The sequence below is a fragment of the Camelus ferus genome, chromosome 18 (genome assembly GCF_009834535.1).
Source record: "Camelus ferus isolate YT-003-E chromosome 18, BCGSAC_Cfer_1.0, whole genome shotgun sequence".
In the NCBI taxonomy this organism is placed as follows: domain Eukaryota; kingdom Metazoa; phylum Chordata; class Mammalia; order Artiodactyla; family Camelidae; genus Camelus; species Camelus ferus.
The window spans coordinates 15,725,503-15,749,095 of record NC_045713.1 but is presented as its reverse complement, the minus strand read 5'-3'; the positions used below and the strand labels follow the sequence as shown (position 1 = coordinate 15,749,095).

General features: G+C 50.6%; 1 protein-coding gene across 1 annotated transcript in view; it reads right to left on the bottom strand.

Moving 5' to 3' along the window:
• Positions 1-23,593, bottom strand: part of C18H16orf96 (chromosome 18 C16orf96 homolog) — a 35,006-nt gene continuing 11,413 nt past the window's right edge. The window contains exons 6-18 of the mRNA XM_032461059.1: positions 22,903-23,500; positions 21,030-21,115; positions 20,568-20,678; positions 16,661-16,735; positions 16,086-16,250; positions 11,174-11,292; positions 10,411-10,473; positions 8,067-8,159; positions 6,929-7,109; positions 6,706-6,808; positions 2,188-2,268; positions 1,242-1,455; positions 1-38 (exon numbers count right to left, since the gene is read on the bottom strand). Coding sequence (XP_032316950.1) covers positions 23-38; positions 1,242-1,455; positions 2,188-2,268; positions 6,706-6,808; positions 6,929-7,109; positions 8,067-8,159; positions 10,411-10,473; positions 11,174-11,292; positions 16,086-16,250; positions 16,661-16,735; positions 20,568-20,678; positions 21,030-21,115; positions 22,903-23,500 — 1,905 coding nt within the window. The 3' untranslated portion in view covers positions 1-22. The remainder of the gene's footprint in view (positions 39-1,241; positions 1,456-2,187; positions 2,269-6,705; positions 6,809-6,928; positions 7,110-8,066; positions 8,160-10,410; positions 10,474-11,173; positions 11,293-16,085; positions 16,251-16,660; positions 16,736-20,567; positions 20,679-21,029; positions 21,116-22,902; positions 23,501-23,593) is intronic.

Sequence of the window (23,593 nt, the reverse complement as noted above, 5' to 3'; positions counted from 1 at the left end):
CTGGGTTAGGAAGAGCTTGACCTCATTTGGACACAGTCCTTAGAGAAAGAAAAGAGAAGTCAGGTCCAGGAGGGGTCGCAGGTGAGGAGCTGGGGCGGGGTGGGAAGGCTGGGGGACAATCGGGAAGGGGCAGGCACACAGTGTCCAGGACTCCTTTGGCTGCCAGGCCCAAGGGCTCCTTCATGCCAGCACCCTGGCTCCTCCAGGGGGACCTCTGGGCAGCTCACTCCCACCCCACTCCCTGACTCGCTCCACTGTCCCAGTGGCCTGTAGTGGATGTTGGGGGGTGCCTATGCCCCAAAACCACACAGAGGGAAAATTTTTTTAGTCTTTGTGGCATGTGATAGAAATGTCAGGAGTACACAAGGGGTAGAGGGCGCGACTGGACAAGCGAGGGGATGGAAAGAGACAAAGAGAGAAGGTGAGAGGGAAGAGGAGGGACAAATAAACCATCCTGGGGGCAGAAACCATGCCAGGGTGCAGGACCGGAGAGGCAGGTGTGAGGGTTGCACTCTGCGCTCCGAGGCCAGCCACTGAACTGCCAAATCAGCACGCTTTGACCTCCTGCTTTGCCCTTTGTTCCACCAAGCTCGTGCTCAGTTAGCAAGGGAACCAAAGGACCAGAAAGACGCCAAACAGGGTGCAGGGCCCCAGTCCTCACAGGGACAGAGCAGTCCTGGAGGATTCCAGGCTGTTGCTCCAAGCGCCTCATGGATTAAACAGAAGTAAATACAAACAATCAGATTCTTTAAATATCCAATTCATAACGGTAATTACTGGTGGGAACAAGCAATACAAAAAAGCATGCCCGCAGTAAAATTTGGTTCCCATGAGAATGCTGGTCCTGGTAGAAGTAATGGTCCCCAAAGAAAATGGACAGCAGCATTAGCTGTAATTCGAACGGGTTCTGATGAAATTATTTCAGCAAAATAAAAGGGAAAGTGTTTTTAAAACCACTTTAACTGTGTTGTGTTAAAAATTGGTCAAGGAATTAAATGGGTTTAATAGGGAATTCAGTCTCAAAAGCTGTGTTCCCCCCATGAAACAGCATGAGAAGGGTTGTGTTGTGTGTATTTATATGCAGGTGAAAACAGCCACTGGGTCAAAAAGAGTCCCTTATGGAGACCCCTCCCTTAAGTCCTTCCCCAGGCCAGGCTCAGGGCGTGGTCTCCGCCAGAGGCAGGCGTGGGAAGGGCAGGGAGGAAACGCAGGCGCTGTCGGGGCACAAGCCCAGGGCTCACCGGTTGGTGGGCTCCTTGGCGGACTGCGTGCTGGCTTGGAACTCGAGGCGCAGTGGCCTCAGGTGCCTGGCAGGCCCTGAGGCCGGCTGGGGATCCTGCAGGGACGGCATTGGCGGTGGCAGCAGTGGCAGGGGTGGCAGAGACGGTGGTGGAGCTGGCATCATCGAATGGGGGCCTGAAGCGGCTGATCCCATGCTGGCATGGGGAGGCAAGGCTGGGAGGGGCAGGAGAGACCCAGAATGTGTCCCAAGAACATTCTGGAGAGAGGCTGGCCTGATGGGGTCATCCCCACCAAGGAGAGACACCCCAAGACTCTACCTCGGCTCACCCAGTCCCAGGCACCCTACACTTCCTAGAGGAGGGGGCGTCAGCCCAAGATAAATGAAACCAGAGGTAGACCCTAAAGGGGAGCAGAGCACCCGAGGGGACACAGGCCGTGGAGTCCAGGATCTGGGATTCCCCAGTTCAAGGTGGCTGGGCCTCAGCTTCCCCACTTTAAAAGGAGCTAGCTGTGCCCACCTCACCCGGGCAGGATAGGACTGGGTGAGAGATGGAAGGAGGAAGTGTACACTGTAGAGCGCTCAAAGATGCTGGGTACATGGTCATGTGAACCCGGGAAGCCATGAGCTCAGTCACCTGCAACCCAGCTCACGAGCCCTCCCTTATCCAACCCTTGCAGCCAGCTGGACACCTGGACGCTTGGGATGGTGCCTGGGCCAGGAAGCCTGGCTGAAGGGGAAGCTGGAGCCCAGGACTGCTGGAGGCCCTGGCCAGGGTGCTGGGTGCTGGGTGGGGGCCACTCAAGGGAACTTCACTGGCCCAGGTACAGGCAGAGAAGGTGAGAGATGGATGAGGTGGGGCAGGAGAGCCCCAGGCTGGGACTAGGGGCACCAGAGACCCTGCCAGAATCCCAGCTGGGCCAGAGAGGTGGGAGACAGATACTCATGGGGGTAGATGGAGCCGAATAAGGCACTTGGGTGCACACCTTCATATGGGTTTCGAGCCGGGGGATGCGGAACCTTCACAGCTTAGTGAAAAAGACAGGGGAAGAGACGGGGGTAGGGGTGGGCTCTGCCAGAATTCAGCCTCACCCTGGAGGCCCACGTCCTGTTCTCTGGCCCCTTCAAAAGCCCTTTCGCTCTGGTGGGACCCCTGCACTGCTGCCCCCACACTGTCTCTTCACACACCCAACCCCCACCCAGTTGTGCATGGAAGACCCTTTCTCACTCCCCACTTTCTTGAGTGTAAGGCTTCTGGAGGCTGAGATATTAGGAAGAGGCTTTTTGAAGGTAACTCCAGGTCAGGGAGGAAAGAGACATTGAGCATAAAAAGTTACAAGAGAAATGCTGGCCTGGCGGGTCTGGTGGTTCTTTAAATATTCCCGCCACGGCCAGACTCCCGGAATACCCCCACCCTCATCTTCCTGCCCTTCAGCTTTTGTGTGTGCACATTTTTTGTTGTTGTTGAGCTAAAATTCACATAAAATTAACCAGGCAGAGTGAGCAATCAGTGGCGTTAAGTTCATTCACCAGGTTGTGCCACCACCATCTCCACCTGGTTCCAGAACATTTCATCACCCCAAAAAGAAACCCATACCCAGGAGGTAGTCACCCCCCATTCTCCCCTCCCCAGAGCCCCTGGCAACCACTGATCTGCTTTCTGTCTCTGGCAATTTGCCTGTTCTGGACACATTACAGGAGGGGTCACCATATGTGGCCTTTGGGGTCTGTTCCCATCCTTTACTTTTGAATCCAAGGCGTCCCCTTCTCCCAGTCCAGCCAAGAATCACCACGACTGGCCATGCAGACCAAAGGCCAATGCACAAGTTGGGAACATGCTGGGAGGAGGAGGAGGAGAGGGGAGGGACTCCCAGGCGGCAGAGAAGGGCACAGGGGTCTGGACATGTTTCTGGGGCACAGAGCTCCTTCCCACGCAGGACCCTGACTGTTCCTTCTGCTTGGATGGCTGTGTCCTTCCCTGGCTGTCTCCTCATGATGTCCCTTTTCAGAGAGTCCTTCAGATCAGCTGCTCCACAGGGTCATCCCTCCACCCTATCATTCTCTCCCCCATTTCCATGTTTCATCTCATTCACTCGCTGAACTTACTTATTCATTTACATCTGACCATCCTTCATGGAGTCAAAACTCTAAGGGGGTAGTAACTCTATTTTGACCTCACCAGGTCTCCCCAGTGGCATCAAAAACACACCCAGCACCAAGGAGGGCTCAGGAGTGACCAGTTGAGTGACCAGGACCGTGTGGCAGCAGGAGGTGCCGCTCGGCTCTCCCTTTAAGAAGGAGCTGACCGTTCAGCTTTAAGGAGCACAGGAAGCTGACCACTTCCAGCTGTTGGCCCTCTCCGGGGCTGTTAGCACTTCTGGCCAGTAGGGGAGCACAGGGCCTGGCCGTCTGCTGGGCAGTGTTCACTTAGAAGCGCCCCACTAGGCTGGCCTGGACCTTGTCAGGTCTGCACATGGTCTGAGGGGCTCTCTGCCTGGCCCCCCTTCTTTCCTCCTCTTTGTTAGTGCCTCCCCATCCCAGACCTCTTGTATCTCTAACTCTGTCTCAGAGTCTGCACCCTGGAGGGCCCAGCTGACCACCCTGATTCCCCATTAGCCTTTGGGATCCATACAGCTTGGGTCACGTCCCTTGAACCTGAGCTAAGAACTGCCTCCCGTGTGCTTTGTGGGTTTGGTGTAAGAGCAAATGGCCAGTTGAGAGTCACTCCCTGGCGCCCGCTCTGATTGCTGGTTGGCACCTGGACCCCTCCACAGAGGGGTAGCACCTGCCAACCAGCTGACTGATGAGACTGTCACACTCCTTCCCTTCAAGGTGAGGAATGTGGGCCTGGGATACAGGTTCAAAATCGAGAACCAGCAAGGCCTGGGAACCCAACTCTGAGCCAGCACTCTTCTCCAAGGCCCACAGACGCCTTGGACTATACAGGCCCAAACCCAAACCCACCACCTGACCCCAACATCTGCTCCTTCCAGCACCTCCTCCATGGCTCTCCCGCCTCTGCAGGAGCCAGAAGACAGGGAGCTGGGAGGCTCCTAAGGGGAGGGGGCACTGGAGCCCTGGCAGATGAGAAACGTTCTCTAGGGCTTCCAGGTGGAGCTCACAGCACGTGCAAAAGGCCCCACGGTGGGGAAGAGCCTGGATCGTTGAGAGAGAGCAGTTGTGTGAGGGTGGAGGGAGCAGATGAGGCCAGAAGAGGGTGGCAAGGGGCCTGAAGATCAGCCAAGGAGTCTAGACTCGGGGGACAATGCCCCCCAAGATGTCCCTGTCCTAATCCCCAGAACCTGTAAGTATGTCACCTGACATGGCAGAGGGGACTTTGGAGACGTGATCAAGTTAAGGATCTCGAGATAGGGAAGTGATCCTGGATTCTCTGGGTGGGCCCAATATAATCAAGGTCCTCAGGAGTGGAGGCCAGAGGGTCAGAGTCAGAGAAGGAGACATAAGGATGGAAGCTGAGGTCAGAGTGATGACTTAGAAGATGGCAGAAGGAGATGGGGCCACAAGCTAAGGAATGCGGGGGCCCTCTGGAAGGAACCGGCCAGGAATCGGAGTCTCCCCTTGAGCCTTGGAAGGAACTAGCCCTGCAGATACCTCAGTTTTGGCCCTGTAAGACTCATTTTGGGTTTCTGACCTCCAGAATTAAGATAAATTTGTGTTGTTTTAAACTACTGTTTGTAGTACTCTGTTACAGCGCCATAGCACACTCATCTTGACGGGTTCCAGGCTGGGAGGGGACTGGTCAGAGCGGGTTTTAGGCCATTCATCGAATGCTGGTGAAGACAGCCCTGGGGGAGATGGGTGGAGAGGGGCAACGTCTGATGGATGACTGGAGACAAGGGTCAGGTGTGTAGAACATCCCAGCCCCTCCGCTGAGGATGTGTTCCCAGCAAGCGGCTCTCACCTGCTCATCCGTGCAATGCCTCGCCAGCTGTTTCAGGGTGAAAGGAAGCAGAGCAGGGCCTGGCAGGAGGTCAGGCTCATTAAATATTAGCCACCACTGTTATCCTGCCTGGTGACCCCAGAGCCCAGCCTGAGTCCCTCCTGACAGCATTGGAGACCAGCGTCCTGAAGCAGCCAAGCCTCATCCAGGAGGAGCTGTTAACATGCCCAGGGCCACATCTGTGCCCTAGGGAAGAACACAGTGTTCGATATGGTGTCCTCCCCTCCTAGACCAGGGAGTGGGTTGAATGGCAGCCCCCAGAAGACATGTCCCCCTGGAACCTGTGAATGTGACCTTATTTAAAGGAAGGTTTTTGCAGATGAGATTAAGTGAAAGATCTTGAGATGAGGGCATCTGGGTTAAGCTGGGCCCTAAACCCAATAAGAGACAGAAGACGAGGAGATCCAGGGTGAAGGCAGAGACTGGAGTGATGGGGCCACAAGCCCAGGGACGCCTGGAGCCCCAGAAGCTGGAAGAGGCAGGAAGGATCCTCCCAGGGCCTTTGGAGGGAGGATAGCCCTGTCAACACACTGATTTTGGATTCTGGCCTCCTAAACTCATTTCTGTTGTCTTAAGCTGCCTGGTTTGTGGTCATTTGTTGCAGCCCCAGGACACTAAAGCAGGCCACTGACTTCTTTGTCCAGCACCCTTAGCGAGAGTCCCCTTTCCTCTTCTTATGTGTCTTATGTTCTCAAGTTAATGGGGGCAAAGCGGGGTGAGGAAGGATACTACAGGCAGAAGTTAACCCTCTGGCCACGTTGGGGCTCCTGGACCAGCCCCATTAGCACAGTGTGCGGAACCCCTCTTCCCAAAGGGGGAAAATCTCAAAGGGGCAGGCAGAGAAAGTACCCCTTTTGGTGCTGCCAGCCCAGTGCTGGAGCTGAGTCCTTGTATCCCCAGTAGAAGAGAACTAGAGTGGGGGCCACAACACTGCAGCAAGCAGAGCGACTGATTCCAATGTGTCCCCCAGCCCAACCCTCCTCCACCCACGACAGTTAGGACACAGGCCACCAGGGTCTGTCCATGTCTCCTCCTCATCACGCCCAGCCCAGCCTAATCTCCCTACTCCAGGTAGACTTACCTTCCTGAGTTCCTGGGACTGCCTTCCACCCACCACAGGGCCTTTGCACTGCTATTCCCACCACCTGGACCACTCTCCACCCACCTGACCCCCTCATCCAGCTAAGCTTATCCCCTCCTCAGAGGCCTCAGGAGAGCAGTCCAGGGCCTCCTTCTTGGACCAGCATCCCTTGTCACAACTCTCCCACCACTGCCCAGTATTCCTTCTTTGGGGAGGCCGACTGGCACCCATCCCCAGCATCCTTTTCCACATGCTGTTCTGATGCAGCATCTGGCATACAGTAGAATCCCATTTTTGCGTGTGGCTGTGTGAGGACTCCCCCCTAGTCAGGGACGTTGCCAGCTCTGGGTCCCACCTGCATTGCAATGGGCCTCAGGCTGCCCAGCAAAAGCAGGACACCCGGGCAGGCCTGACACCCCTCACCTGCCAGCTCCTTCTCCATGCCAGCCACCGGCCACATCTTGTCCTTGTTGCTCATTCGGCCCTTGTACAGGATGCCGTCCACTCCCAGGATGTCTACCTCGGCCTGTTGGACGGCCCGGGCCCCAGGTCAGGGAGCATCCTCCAGTCTCTCCAGTACACAGAGGCAGGCAGGGCCCGGCCTCCCCCGGGGTCGCCTGCCACCAGGGGCTGTGGCCTGACTCACAGTGTCATAGTCCAGCAGCTCGGGGTCCCCGTAGGGGTAGAGTGTCGACAGTTCACATGACTTGAACTTGAGGTTGGTGTCGTTTCCAGGGCCATCACCCCAGTCCTGCTGAGAGCCCAGCGAGCCCAGGCACTCCTCCTGGGCTCCCACATTCTGGAGCTTCTGCAGCCGCTGCTGCTCCCTGGGGCCGGGCAGGGGCGTCAGCAGCCACCTGGAGACCCCTCCACCCCAGACGAGCCTCAGGTAGGGTCCGAGGGCCTGACCATTAGCAAGAGAAGACTGGAATTTCTTCCAGCTTGAGTTTGGGTGATGCAGCCAGGCAGGCCTGGGGCCTGGTGGGTGGATACAGACAGGCACTATGGGGGCAGAGGCGAAGAACTGAGACCTGTGTTTCCCCAGAAATGAAGCCCTGGTCTGGCCTCATCTCAAGGAGTCAGGCAAGGGAAGGTGGGGGCGTCGGGCACGGACCCCACATCTCTCCCCTCCGTGTGGCTGTGGTTGCTGCTCAGCATCACTCCCTCACCTGGCCAGACGCACCCTCAGGCCTGGGTGCAGGAAGCACCCATGAAGCCCCGGGACGTCAGTAGGATGAGGGGTGGAGCTGGGGCCCAGGGAGCCAGCCCGGCACGGTGGAAACCTGCAGGCTTAGGGGTCAGCTCTGCCACTTACTAGCTGTGACCTGGGGCAGACTGCTGAAGTCCTCTGAGCCTTAGTTTGTTCAACTGTGAAATGGGGTGATAGTAGAATGACCTCTAAGGGAAGGTATAAGGATTCAGTGAGGTCAAGTCTGTCAAAGCGCTTAGGCTGCCTGGCCACAGCAAGCCTCGAGGGTCGTGACTCACTTTTCCCAGCGAGAAGCAGGAAGCAGGCCTACCAACCATAGCTCACAAGGGGGTGTGGGATTTAAGTGAGAGACCCTCCCCTAACAGTTCCTGGCCCATTATGGATGCCCGATAAAAGTGTCCATTCCTCTCCCCATGGTCATTTCATGAGCCTGCCTGCGGCTCCACCACCTGGACATCTCCCTTGCAGATGGCTGGCAGTGCCCTGGGACAGTCATCTGGGGGCTGGAGTTTACGTCTCTGCTGGTGCCTGGGTTCCTGGGTGACCTCTGAGGGGTGGACCCCCACCCACTCACCTCATCTGTTGCTGCTGCAGGTACTCGTGGCTGTTGGCACTGGCTGGCTGCCGTCGCGACAGCAGGTGGGCATTGCGGATGGTGATGAGATGCCTGTGGAGGACAAGAGTTAATTGGGTGGCCTGCGTGGCCACCTCCTCCAGGAAGCCCACCCTCAATCACAGCCTTCCCTCCAGAAAGGTCCATGGCACAGAGCCCGCTATGCCTTTTTGTAAGTCATAAAGAACAACTGTTCTGACTATAAAAATAAAAATCAGAACAGATGAATCCTAGAAACAGGATGCAGATTGGAGGCTGCCAGGGGCCGGAGGGAGGGGGACAGGGAGGACTGCCGACGGGCATGGGGTGTCCTTCTGGGTGGACGGAAAGGTCCTGGCATTAGATTGAGGGAGTGGCTGCACAGTACTGTAAAGGTACTAATGCCACTGAACTGTTCACTTCAAAACGCTTAATTTATATTACACGCATTTTACCTCAATACAAAAAATAAAAATAGGGGGAGAGTATAGCTCAGTGGTAGAGTGCGCGCTTAGCATGCCTGAAGTTCGGGGGTTCAATACCCAGTACCTCCATTAAAAAAAAAATTTTAAATAAATACATAAACAAACCTAATTACCTCCTCCCCTTAAAAATTATTAAAAAGATCAAATAAAAACAAAGATAAAGTAAAACATCAGGCTTTGGAGGAGCTGGAGCTGTTCTACATCTTGATCTGAGTGGTGGTTCCCAAGGTGTGTACACATGTGAAAACTTGCCAGGTTGTATAATAAACGTTTATGTACTTTGCTGTATGTATGTTAAGCCACAATAAAAATGTAGAATAATGCGTATTGATTGTCAGCATTTTAGAAAGTATAGAAAAGCACAAAAAAAATGAGGAAAGCACTGTAACCATGTGACAAGTAATTTGATATGTGTCCTTCCAGCATTTTTCCATGTTTTTTTTTTTTAACAAAAGTAGGATCATAACACACACCCCAGTTGGGTTTTCTCCTTTAAGTGATTGCAAGCATTCTTCTAGGTCATTCAATATTCTTCCACGACTGTGCCATCCAATGTGGCAGCCACGGGCCTCATTTAAATTATTTAAATGAACTAAATTAAAGTAAAATTAAACATTTAGTTTCTCAGCCACATTGGCCATCTTTCAAGCACTCGCCAGCGGCTACTGCACTGGACAGCGCAGCTACGGAACATTTCCACATCTCAGAGGGTCTGTGTGAGGTGGGCCTCTATAACTCGCCCCACTGGCTGATGTGAAGGTACTGTGACTCATTAACCACTTCAGATCATTTCCTTTCTTCTTCTTTTTTAAAAAATATTATAAATAATGATACAACCAGATATCTGTGGTTTAAAAGAAGAATTCTGGACGTAGCTCCCCAGCCCCTCCATGCACATGGACGGGTGTGGGGTGGTGAGCTTCACCGGCCACCAGGAACAGGCCAGCCATGCAGAGGCTGTGGGTGCTGCAAGGTCATGGCTCTTAAACCATATTGGAGTGTTTGGTGGTTCCTCAAAAAGCTAACCATAGAGTTACCATATGACTCAGCACTTGCATACTTAGGTTTATGCTCAAAAGAACTGAAAACACGGGTTCAAATAAATACAGGTCCACAAAGGTTCCCAGCAGCACTATTCACAAAAACTTAAAGGGGGAAACAACCCAAATGTCCCTTAACGTGTAAATGGATCAACACAATGTGGCCGGTCCACACAATGGAAAATTATTCAGCCATAAAAGGAAATGAAGCGCTGACACATGGGACAACGTGAATGAACCTTGAAAATGTGATGGTCAGTGAAAGACGCCAGACACGAAAGCGATACAGTGTATGGTTCCATTCATATGAAATGTCCAGAGTGGGCCAATCCATGGAGACAGAGAATAGACTGGTGGTCGTCAGGGGCCGGAGGAGGGGAATGAGAGTGAGTGCTGATGGGTCTGGGGTTTCCTCTGGGGAGATGAAAACAGTTTGGAATTAGAGGTGAAGGTACACTAAATCGCACTGGATTGTTCACTTAAAGATGGTTGATTTTATGTTACATGAATTTCACCTCAATAAATAAACAGAAGTGTTAAACCATAAAAATATGTGTAAGGAAGCCCCGCAAAGTTCAGCTTTTCCTGTTTCCTTCCATCTTTTTCCTCTTGGAGCCAACTCCATCCCTGGACACAGAAGGTACCTGACAGGGCTGGTGAAGAAAGATGCCAGTACCTTGCCCAGGGCGGGGAGCTAATGACATGATGCATACAGAACCCCACAGGCACCGCAGGGTTTAGAGGGTGAGGGAGGAATCCAGACGGGAGGGGTGGACCCAGATGACCCCTAGAGGTACTTACGGGCCGGTCATCATTTCCACAGGCCGATCGCAAGAGATGCATTTCACCCGCTCAAACAGTTTCCTGGAAGACACCCAGGTCCATCAGCTGCCACACAGGCCAGGCCCTAAGGGCCAGCCCTGCCCCAGGCAGTGTTTGGAGGAGGCTACAGGTCCATCTGGGCCTCAGGGCTGGGGCTTCCCGCCATATCCTACTCCCACTGGCCCAGCCTGGCTCAGCTCAGCTCTGCTGACCCCTGCTGACTCCCATCTGCAGCCGCCTGGGGCTGCAGTGAGGGATAAAAGTGTGTGTAGTTTATCTCCTCACCCCAAACACAATGGAGGGCTTTAAAACAGGGCGGACATGGGGGAGCAGGAGGGGTGATCTGAGGACAGGACCTCCCCTCCCCCAGGAACATTGTGTCCCTCTGCCTGAGGCTCTGTCTGGATGACTGGAGGCCTCACTCTGGTCCCAGATCTGCCCAGGCTCCCTGTGTGGCCTCACACGGCCTCTTCCCTCTCTGAGCCTCAGTTTCCTCTTTTGTAGCAAAAGGGCCTTGGAGCACACGCTCATCTGGAGTCCCCTCTGCAGCCAAGGCCAGAGCTGCCCACTTCTGACTCCCTGGATGCTCTCAGCCCCATCCCCCGCCCCACCCCCTTTCCCTGGGTCCACAGTTCCGGAATCCTTCCTTCCAGAATCCACTGGGATACCCCTGTCGTTTCCTCTCAGGAGACAGGGACTCCCCGGCCTCTGGGAGCTGCACCCCTACCCAGGAGGGGCTCACTTCCTAAAGCCAGCAGCACTGTCGGGGTCAAATCGGAGGCCTTCAATCAGCAGCTTCCTGACTACTTTCCAGACCTCGTCCATGTCCTTCTTTAGATCATCCAAATCACTGTGAACCAGCTGCAAACAGCCAAAGGGAAGAAAAGATTATTAGTCAGTTAATTCACACCTTGCCTCACTCCAGAAAAGGACTTGCAGCAACCTGCAAAGCTCCATAGAGTGTAACAAGATTAATCAAGGAAAGTGAGGGGGTTGAGAAAAGGGAGAAAGACAACGCTTGGGTTAAGGCTCGTACCCCTCGTGCCTGTCTTGCTGTAGGGGAGCCGCACAGTGAGCTTCCCAGAAGCCAAGGCAAGGAAACACCATCAGTTACTGCCTCCAAAAGATAAACCACCCCTACTGCTTAAGTGCAGGCCTGCAGGCCTACAGGCCTGAGAAATATTTTCCTGATGGTTCCAAGATGCCATATCTTCACACATTCAACACATATTTATTGAGGGTAAAGTATACATTCAAGAAGGGGGCAGGGTATAGCTCAGTGACAGAGTGCATGCCTAGCATGCACAAGATCCTGGGTTCAGTCCCCAATACCTCTATTAAAAAAAGTTAGGTAAATAAATAAATACACCTAATTACCTTCTCCCAACAATTAATGGCTTCTAGCACATTCACAAGTTGTGCAACCATCACCACAATCAATTTTAGAACATTTTCATTATTCCCAAAGAAACCTCATACCCAGTAGCAGTCACCCTTCATTTCCTCCCAAACCCTTAGGTGTGAACAATCACTAATCTACTTTCTGTCTCTATGGATTTGCCTCTTCTGGACACGCCACATAAATGGAATCACACAATCTGTATCCTTTTGTGTCTTTTTTTTTTCCAGCATCAGGTTTTCAAGGTTCATCCATGTTGTAGTGTGTATCGGTACTTCAGTCCTTTTCATGGCTGAATGATATTCCACTGTACAGACAGGCCATGTTTTGTTTATTTATTCATCTGTTGATGGACATCTGGGTAGTTTCTACTTTGGGGCCACCATGAATAATGCTGCTGTGAACATTTGCTTTGTGGGAGCTGCTTTCGTGTCTCTGGGGTGTTTACCTAGTGTTTACCATAGTTTACTCTATGCCTAACTTTTGAGAAACTGCCAGACTGTTTCCCTTGGTGGGACTTTTGAATTTTGAAAGTGCCCAGATTTTGGTCTCTAACCACCATTCCTCACAGAAGGAACCAAGAATCCACAGAGAAATGGCTGATTCGGGTCAAGGAAGGGACTAGTTGAAGATGAGCCTGGAACATCTTGTCAGTTAAGAAAGCAGGACAGCTTTTCAAGACAAAGGGTCATGTCCAAGGGCTCAGGGGCCAGCTCTCAGGCCTAAAATGAGACCATGTGAGTGACAAAGTAGTAACTTAACTGATTGAAGAAACTGAATATATAAAAACCCATGATTCATGATGACACCTACAAGAAAAGTAAAAAAAATAGAAAATTTCATTTGCCGCCATGTATTAGAAGTGGCTGCACCAATGCCTTACCCTGGAAACTGGTAATTAAAGGAGAGAACCCATCATTGTTCCCGTCTTTCCTGCAAGAAACAGACTTCAGGGTGATCAGCTCAAGCTAATGAGGGAAAGCTCTTCTTTACAGATTTCAAATATAGGCACAATGCTAGGGTTAGAAAAATAGCCGTTTGAGGGGAGGGTGTAGCTCAGGGGTAGAGAGTGTGCTTAGCACACACGAGGTCCTGGGTTCAATCCCCAGTACCTCCATTCAATCAATCAATCAATCAATCAATCAATCAATCAATCAACCTAATTACCTCCCCCACTCAAAATTTTTTTAAAAAGAGAAAAATTGCCATTCTGCAACCCTTAATGAAATAACTGGTTCAGGCAATAATCCTCAATTTAGCAGGAAACTACTAGGAGAATGGCCGAGGCAATGGCCGTTCCCAGGGTGCCAAAGAGTCACCCCCAAATTACCTGCTGCTTCTAAGGGGAGAATATATGTTTATGCCAGTGGTAACAGCCTAGCACCACTGGGCCCTGAGGAATCTTCACTTTGCTGCTGAAGGGCCCACCTGCCTGCATGACCTGTCTGCCAACCCAACACAACAGAAGTGCATGGCGTCCCAAGAAGATTCTTTTCCTGGGACGGGTGGAGAGGGTATAGCTCAAATGGTAGAGTGCATGTGTGAGGTCCTAGGTTCAATCCCCAGTGCCTCCATTAAAATAAATAAATAAATAAATAAACAAACAAACAAACAAACAAACAAACCTAATTACCTCCACCCCTCCAAAAGTTTTTTTTAAAATTAAATAGAGCAGGGCTCAGCAAGTGTTAAAAAATTATGATTTTTTAAAAAGATTCTTTCCCCCAATTACCTATTTCAAAAACTTTTTTTTCTATTTCAAAAACTTTTTTTTCTATTTCAAAAACTTTTAAACCTACAGAAAGGTTGCAAGAATAGTCCAAACAACTCTTACATATCCACTTAAATTCACCGATTTTTTAACATTTTGCCATGTTTTCTTTATCTATGCATATGTATGTGTGTATTTGTTTGTTTCCTGAACCATTTGAGAGTTCACTGCAGACATCACAATATATCACTCCTACAAAAAGTTAAACATAGCTATGACCCAGCAATTCCCCTCTTGGGTATCTACCCAAAAGAAGTGAAAACAGGTGTTCAAATAAAAACTTGTACATGAATGTTCAAAGCAGCACTCTTCACAATAGTCAAAAGTTAGAAACAATCCAAGAGTCCACCAACAGATGGATGAATAAACAGAATGTGGCCTATCCATTTGACAGAATATTATTCAGCTGTAAAAAAGAAATGAAGTTCTGATTCATGCTACAACAAAGATGAACCTTGAAAACATGATGCCGAGCGCAGCCAGACACAAAACGTTACACAGCATATGATCTGTTCATGTGCAATGTCCAAAATAGGCAAATCTATAGAGACGGGAGTAGATTAGTGGCTACCAGGGGCTGGGGGAGTGGGGAGTGAAGAGTGACTGATTAATGGGTCTGGAGTTTCCTTTTGTGGGTGATGGAAATGTTCCAGAATTTGATACAGGTAGTGTTTGCACAACACTGTCAATGTACCAAATGCCAAGGAATTAGTTACTTTAAAATGATTTTTTTCTTTTTTCTTTTTTGGTGGGGGGAGTAAATAGATTTTATTTATTTATTTAATTTTTTTTTTAATGGCGGTACTGGGGATTGAATCCACAACCTCGTATATGCTAAGCATGTGCTCCACCACTGAGATATACCCTCCCCCACTACTTTAAAATGATTAATGCTTAATTTTACATCGTGTGAATTTTTACCACAATTAAAAATACACAAAGAAAAGAAAAGCAATGAGTATAGAATTACTTAAAACAACAACCAACCAAAGAAACCAAAAAGCCTCCAATTAGGGAAAAAAATTCAAACATATAGAGAAGTGAAAAGACTAGAATCAAATATCCACTATCTAGATTTAATAACTATTAACACATTGCTATATCTGCCTTATTTTCTTGATGGAGTGTTTTTTTTTTTTAAGTTACAGAAGTCATGGCATTTCACTCAAATATTTTAGCAATTTTTAGCAACTGCAACACTGTTACCACATCTAACATGAGGAACAGTCATTCCTGACTTTGATCTAATTCCCAGCCCATTTGCAGAGTGCAGCCCCGAACCAGGAGACAAGGAAAGTCGCATTGTGTGTTTGCCTTTGGTTGTTTTGCCTCTTGACACTTGTTTAATCTAGAACAGTCTCTGTCCCACTTTTTTCCACCTTGCTGTTGAATTCTTAGGAAAAAAAAAAAAAAAGGTCAGTTGTTCCGTAGATAATTGAGTTACAGCTGTAATTCTGCTTTGATGCGTGTGATTTTGTGATGAATGTGTCCCTTATCTGTTTTTCTTATTGTCACACCCTCAAGTGACCAGCATCAGAAGTACCCAATACATGGTTGAAGAGTGAATAAATCCTCATTTTACAGATGAGAAAGCCAAGGCTTGGTGAGGTTCTATAACTCAGGGTATGCTGCTGCTTGTGGAGGGGCTGGGACTCAAACCCGGTCCTGCCTGATTCTAAATCCAAGCTCTCTTGTTCATACCAGCCGGTATGTGGCTGCAGGAACCACACAACACTGATATGATTGGCCAGACTGTTCCTAGTGCTGTATTGCATGCAACAAATTCAGAGAGGGGCTGTGACTCCTTATCAATATTTCCCCAGGGTCTGGTTCCTTACAGGCGGTCAGTAAATGATGAATGAACACGTGAATGACCAGCAGGACACCATTCCACCCCACCACATCCTTTTGCTTGCCCAGAGTGGAGCAATATGGTAGTTGGCCTCCAAGGCCCTCCACTTGAATAGGGCTGGTGTGTAACCAACAGGATATTACAGAAATGATGGAGTGTGACTTTGTGGCTGGGTGGTCCCCTCTCATAGTGAATAGGGCTGACCTGTGTTACCAACAGGATATTACAGAAATGATGGAGTGTGACTTTGTGGCTAAGTCAAAGAAGGGGTTGCAGCTTCTGTCTTGCTTTCTTGGACCATGTGCTCTCAGGGGACCACTCCCTGCTACGGTGCGAGGCCACTCAAGCAGCCCTAAGGAGGCATCCACGTGATGAGGAAGTGAGGAGTCTTGCCCACAGCCATGTGAGGGCACCATCTTGAACGTGGCTCCTTCAGCCCCAGTCAGGCCCTCAGATGATGGCAGCCCTGGCTGGAAGACATCCTAACTGCCCCCTCATGGGACATCCTGAGCCACCCAGCTAAGTCACTCCCCAATTCTTGACCCTCAGAAACTGAACATTTGCTGTCTTAAGGGGCTATCTTTCTTATAGTTTGTTATGCAGCAAGTGATAACTAATACAGGGGTACTCACCTTGGTGCGTATGTCCTTGCCCAGCTCTTCCACAGCCTTCTTCCAGTCATCCTCATTGGCCACGACCCTGAACAGCATGCCCTGAATCATCTCATTCAGCTCCATTGCCACTGTGTCCAGGTCGGCCCGGCTTGCCTTGCTTGCCAGGGTACTCCGGTCAGCTTTCTAAAGAGAGATGGGACTCAGGGAGGCAGGGTGGCAGGGGTGGGAACAGCAGGAGGCTGCAGGAGATCAGACCACTTTGGTCATTTTTTCTAGTTTGGGGCCCTGGACACCTAGCCTTGGGTCTGTGTTGGCTCAAAACAACCGGGAGACCTAAGCCAAGTTCTTCCTGTGATGGAGAAGTTGGTGCATGGTTTTTAAGTTCACATAACAAATTGTCACTAATCCTGAATTACTAAAAATAGGAATTGATGGGACAACTTTTGAGAAATTCTCCCAACCTTTCTATACAACAAAGTGGAAGGAAACTCTGCAAGTCTGTCTGCCTGGCTTTGTCTTGGATGGATGAGTCCATCTCCCTCCGTGGGGAGCTGGGGCTTGGGGGGAAGCGGGGGGAGAGGAATCTCACTCACCTCTTTCAGCTCCTGCTCCATCACACTTTTGTCTGCCTTGTACATTTCTAGGTTTCTGATTTGAGAATGGACAATCTGAGAACAGAAGCAGAGGGCATGTCAGCTGTCCTCGGAAGCCCTGAGGATAGCATCTCCCTCCCATGTCCACCCTTGCTGCGTGCCAGGAAGGGAAAACAGGGCCAAGTGGGCAGCAGCTGGGTGGTGCATTGGGAGGCTTCGGCTCCAGGGCCCCAGGTGCCCAGATCAGAAGGGAAGGAACATGGGACTTGAGACAAGCTGGCCCCTTGGAGATGCCATCATAGAGCTTTGCTACACAGGAAAGAAAAGAAGACCTGAGGAAGGAAAGCACAAACCAGTGTGGATGCTTTGGGTCCCCAGACATTTAAGGCAAGTGCATCTCTTTTGATCTGAAATGGGGTGGGGTCCCTGCGACAACGGCAGTCTATTCATCAATCAGCGTGACTTCTATGCCACACATGCTGTGCCCTGTGTCAGGGAAACCCCTTATTTCCCATCCCCATGACTCCATGAAGAGCCAACTCCCTCCATTAATTCTGCGCTCTCTCCACTTACTGGACCCTCCCTATGCTAGCAGCAGCCAGCTGACCTGCTTGGGAAGAGGCTCACAGTCACTAGACCATGTCCCCAGCAGGTAGGGTCACTTTTCCTGCAAAGCTGGAAGCAGGCTTCTACTTTTCCCTTCATAGCTGGTCTCCTTTTCACCCCCAGAAACAGAACTTCCAACTTTTAGCTGGCAGCTGGCATCCCAGAATCGTAACTATATGTCCCAACGTCCCTTATAGCTTGTGTGACCACTGAGGTGTAAATGAAAGTGGGTAGGTGTCCTCTTCACCACTGGCTGGAATGCAGAGTTAATGACCGGACCACCAAGAGCCATCTTGGGCCATGAGGTGACCTTGTGACTGGAAGTCATATACCATGGAGTTCTATACCAGCTCTGAGTCTCTTGAATGTAAAGGAGTAGTACATTTATGCCCTGTTCAAGTCAGTTATTTGGGGGGTTTTATGTTATCTGAAGTTGAACCTAATTCTAATTAATGCAAGGTTCCTTTACGTCCACCTTGCCCACAGGTGGGTCCCTAGGTCTAGGATGGGTGGTGGAGTTATGGAAGGAAGCTCCTGCTTTGGCCTTGCATCAGGCTGCCTCCTCCAACCCCACATTTGCAGGGGGCCCTGACCTTTTGGAGTCAACATTAATACTTAGACCCTCACTTGGCTCTTTCTAGTTAAAATCTGAAATAAAGAGGAGCGATTAGCCTGGACTCTCCAAATTCCACTGCCAGGGTTACCTGTGTATGGAGTTGACTAAGTCTCCCCCAAAATTCATACCCACCCAGAAACTGTGAACATGGCCTTATCTGGAAATAGATTTTTGCAGATGTAATTAGTTAAAATGCGGATTAGGGTTGGCCACGTGGATAAGGAGGCTAGTGTGCAGACACAGACGCACGTTTGGAGAAGAAGGCCATGTGACGACAGAGGCAGAGACTGGAGTGATATGTCCACAAGCCAAGGAACGCCAGGAGCCACCAGAAGCTGGAAGAGGCTGGAAGGATCCTCCTCTAGAGCCTTCAGACAGCAAGGCCCTTCCAGCACCTTGATTTGGGGCTTTTAGCTTCCAGAACTGTGACAGAGCATTTGTCTCTTATTTCCAGCCACCCAGTTTATGGTCATCTGTTACAGTAGCCTCAGGAAACTGGTCTACCCAGTAAGCAGCAGCATGGGGCTTCAACCCCAGGCCTGTCTAACCACAATAGCAGGCTGCCTCCCAGCCAGCTGGTTACTTTGCCTGAGTCTGTTTCCTCCTCTTTCAAATGGCATCCATACCACTCTCCTCCCGAAGATGCTGAGGGGGACTAGACACGGCATCTCCCTAAAAGAGTCAGCATTCGACACTCATCAGCTACCGTATCGGTCCTCTCCTGCACCAAGCCAGAGCCCTGGCTACAACCGTTTGTTTCAAGAATGGCTTTGTTGTGCAGTCTCTGGCTCATAAGAGATGCCTGTCCACTTGCAAAAGGCAACGTTCTCATGTTATTTGAGCCAGTAAGAGAGTTCTGTCCTCACTCATCTTCCTGCTGGGTTCTTAGTGGGAAACACTCCAAGAGAAGCACTCTGAGGTGAGGGAAGTGCTTCCATCTTGACTGGGTGGTGCTGACGTGTGTGTATAAAAAGGCAAAAGTGAAGTAAGCTCTTATACCTCAGGCTTGGACGTCTTACTGTGCATAAATTGTACTTCAGTTAAAAACAGATTCTACCACTCCCGCGCAAAAAAACACAACAGGGCCTGGGCAGTGTCTGTCTTGGCGACCGCTGTGTCGCCAGGCCCCGGAAGGGTGCCTAGCCCAGAGCGAAGGCTCCATGCTGTTGGCTGAATGACTCAGGGAGTGCATGAGGATTTCTCCTACCACCTGTTACGTCCAGAACACTTTCTCCCAGGCATCCAGGTAAAACAGTGACAGTCCCCAAGGCTGGGACAGAACCAGGGCCCAGATGTCTGCCCTCCCTCCTTTCTCTCCTGCGAGGACTTCAAGGGGCTGCTGATCTCTGGCAGCCCACACTCACTTAAGAACTATTTAATGAAGTGTGTTGTATACAAAACCCCATTCCAGGTCCTTCCAAGGCTCACTTTTATAAACAATCAGTTCTTGCTGGCACAAGGGGCAGGAAGGAAGTCTGGACAAAGGCCGACTTGGTCCATTTGGCCTGTTTGGCCAAACTCCTCTTGAGTTTCTCTCAACGAGTGACGGCTTCTTGGAGGCAGATCCTGTGACCCCCTCCTCCTCTGTGCAGGGTGGGACATAGTGCTGGACACACATCAGACGTGGTGAACGAACTGGCTCCAGTCTCCGTCCAGGAAGGACACCAATAGGTCCCTAGGACACGGCAACCCGGCCTCTCTGAAGAGCAGCAGCTAAATGAGGGCTCAGAGTTGGCAGGAGACAAATCAGTTCCTGATCCTGCACTCACAAAAGTCTGAGCCTGTAGCTGTGTATCCTGCGCCCACACATGGCCCAGGGGCTGCCCCTGCTTAGGTCGGAAATTGGTTCCCCTTTGATGAGCTCTTTTCCTGTCTAAATTGCCCTGTGTGCACTAGCCTGATTATGCTGTGTAACGATCTTGGGAGGGGGAGCTGTGCCCTCCCCTTTTGCTCCCCGCATCCTAATGCATCCCACCAACAGCACTCTGACTTAGAATCAGAAGCCCACTCGTGGAAACCACCTCAGGTGGACCTGTATGGGATTTTTGTCTCTTCATACGCTTGGGGAAAGGTCATCTCCTCCCACTGGGAGTGACTTTAATCCTTTCTCCAAAGGTCTGGGACACCCCTGGGACAAGGCACAGACTGGACTGGTCCTGTGGACTGTCAGGCCAGGGTCATCTGGCCAGCTCAGCGAGCCCACGGGGCACGGTGTCTGACTGAGTGAGCCCCTGGTGGGCGTTCTGCACCCGTCCTCACAGTTTATCACACCAGAACTCTGCTGCTCTGGGAAGGCCCTGCAGTGTGGTTTAGGGGAAACGACCTGGTTTACGGGAAAGGTCATGAAAGTACCAGTTGGCTCAAGAAATCCTCTTATTCATTCATTGGTTCATTCAGCACATTATGAGCCTTCACTTCGCACCAGGCACCCTTCTAGGGGCAGCTGACCCCAGCGGTGGGGGAGACAGATACTGCTCAGGCCCCCTTGTTTAAGTGTGGGAGTAGAGGTGGGGTGGTGGGATTTGGTTGTTTTTCATGGAAGTGTAATTTACACACAGTAAAATGCCTGGGTAGAGTCCTTGGTTCTGCCTTCCGGGTGGCTGTGAAACCCTTGGGGAAGGTCTGAATGAGGACAGCTTCCCTCCTCTCAGCTATCTGTCCTCAGGCCCTCCCAGACCTTCACACCTTTAAGTCATCCAGACGCTTCTGGAGCTTCTCCACCGCCTTGTCCAGCACAATGTGGTGGTCCTTTATTATCTCTATTTGGTGGCCCCAAATTCTCTCGAGTTCCTCCTCCTACAAAGGGGAGACACAGACATCCAAAGCCTCTGTTGCTCAGGTCACCATGGCCAGGAGGGGACTTGAAGTGTGTCCCCAGACTGCCATCCAAAAGCCACTTAAGACATTCGTTGAGGGCGCCATGCAGCTGCCCAACACTGGGACCCCTGCACCAGCTGGAGAGATCTGCCTCCACGGGGCTGCAGCTGTCTTCTGGGCCCCTCCCCCTCCCCATGCCTCCTTTCAGCTCCAGGACAAATGCTGGGTCCGGGAGGGCAGGACATCCTCCCAGTTCTGGTCATGGAGTCTGCCACCAGCTCACTTCAAGTCACCATCTTCTTAAACACCTTTTCTGTCTGCGACACTGACCTTCATCCTGGATTTCTGGAGGTTGCCAATCTTTTCTTGCAATACGTCCACGGTTGTCCCAAGCTTGGAAGAGGCTCCCATGTTAGCTGAAAGCAAAAGAGGGGGTGGCTGTTGGGGACAGGGATGGGGAAAGATGCTCTGTCTAAAGCTCGACCTGTTTCTGTTATGAGATGTCCAAGGCAGTGCCTTCCAACAGAAAGGTGTTGTGAGCTTGGGGGCCTTTGAGGTCATCTAAAATTTTCCAGTAGCCACATTAAAAAAATCTAAAAATAAGCAGGTGAAATTAATTTTAAGAAAATATTTTACTTAACCCAATATAATCTAAAATAGCATCATTTTAATATGTGATCAACAAAATGATTAATGAGCTATTTCACATTCTTGTTTTCGTTTTAAGCCCTCAATATCCGGTGTGCTCTTGGTACTTAGGACACATGGGAACTTGAACTCACTCCGTTTCAGGTGTCTGACAGCCTTGTTGTTATCCTAGTAGACAGCCCAGGCCTAGGGAAACCTCTCTGGAATTTACTCCCCTCCCAGAAGTGGCCCTCAGTACCTTACTTTGGGAGTATATGAAATGTATTATCCCACAGCAAGATAGAAAGAAGGATTTAACAAAGGACAGGGGTAAAAAAAAAAATACCCTCTATCCAGTTTCAGATGAGAGGCCGAAAAGTAATGTACATGACATAGGTAGGACGGTATGAAAAATTGCAGCCAAGATCCATTTACAACCTATCTTTATTTTTATTTGAGAGGGGGAGGTAATTAGGTTTATTAATTTATTTACTTAATGGAAGTACCGGGGATTGAAACCAGGACCTCGTGCCTGCTAGGCATGTGCTCCACCACTGAGCTATACCCTGCGCCCCCCTCTTAGTTTTCTTAACAAAAATGGCAGCTGGTCAGAAGTAGAGTTTGGGTTATTATGGCTTTACGTTGTATATTTAAATTGATGACTATCATAACCTTAGCTGTGCCACAGGATATCACTGGTAGCTGTGCAAAATTCTACTTTTTCAAGATTTGTGGAACGGTACTGCCCATCAGGAGTGGAGCCAGCCACATATGGATCTGACTTCGGCTAATTCAACTATTATACTTGGCAGAGAGCAAAAAAGCAAGATCAGGATTCAAAGAGGGTAAGACAGTGGATCCCAAACTGGGTTCCCCGGACCAGCAGGCAGCATGAGCAGCATCTCCCAGAACAGGTTAGAAAGGGAAGCTCTGGGGCCCCACCCAGATCAACAGGTCAGCAACTCTGGGGCTGGGCCCAGCAATTGTGCCTTAACAAACCCCCAGGAAGCTGAGGTGATCTTAAGGTTGAGAACCACTAGAGTGGGCCATTCTTCCCCGTTCCCTGCTCCCTGCAGTGAACATGTGCTCATCATGGACGTGAAATAGGAGCATAAATTTACTGCTACTGCCACCTAGAACATGACTGTGATCTTTTAAGGATACATATGTTTGTCCAGCAGTTGTCCCTAATCCCAAATTGACCACTTCATCTGGGTTCTATTCAGTGCTGTGGGACACTCTGGTTGATCTGGACTTATCAAAACACTGTACAGCAGTACTGTTTTATGCGCTATTGAAAGGGAATTTCCAAGAGTAATTTTGACATGTGATTTTCCTCCTTAAGCACCAACTTTAGACCCTAACTGCCCCTCTCCCCTAAGATAAGACCTCACTGTACACTCATTGTAAAAGAATAGACTAGTAAGAGGCTAATGCTTAAGCCAAAGGAATGAATAGCTAATGGTTGAATGTAGATTTTGTTGGAGGAACTAAACAAAGGAGAGGAGGTGCTTGTCAGAGGCCACAGGGAGGACCTGAGCCCTTGTCACCCTTCCTAGAGCCAGGCCACGCCTACCTAGATAAGTCATGCGCTGCTGCAGGTTGGATGACATCTGGGCAAACTCTCCTTTCAGGGTGTCGTGTCTAATAGGCATCTGGGCTATGTTGTTCATGGAATGCCTGACAGCCTTCTTCTTGTCTTCAGGGGTCACAGCCTGTCTGGCAGCCAGCATGGCCTGGGACAGGGCCATGTCGGGAGGGACATTGGCAGGAGAGAATGAGGGATAGAGGATGTCCTCAAAGTCCTTCTCCTGCAAGTCTTCTGTCTCACTGTCATCGGTGAAGGTCATGGGCCTACGGAAGGACCCTGCACCCAGGATGTTTGCAAGGACTCCTAAAGGCCCGGATGAGGCTGTGATCATAGCTTTGCTTGCCAATTTGGTGGCAGGGGCGTCCTCGACCAGCCTGGTGGCAGCCTTAGCTGACCGAGCTGCTGAAGTCGTTGCAGCCATGGTGGCAGTGTTGTATTTTGTCTGCTGAAAGGCAGGCGGGGGTCCCTTATGGAGTGCTTTCTTGGGGGCCCCAGCCCTGGGGGCTCCATCCTGAAGGACTCCCACATGGAGGGAGTCATCTTCTTCCTTTTCTGAGATAGCTGAGAGCTTGAGTGTCCCTTTCTGGTGATACAGGGACTGCAGTGAATGAGGCCAAGCTGAGCCCAGCTCCGTGGCTGGGAGTGGGGCCCCAAAGCCATGGAGCTGGGCAGGTGG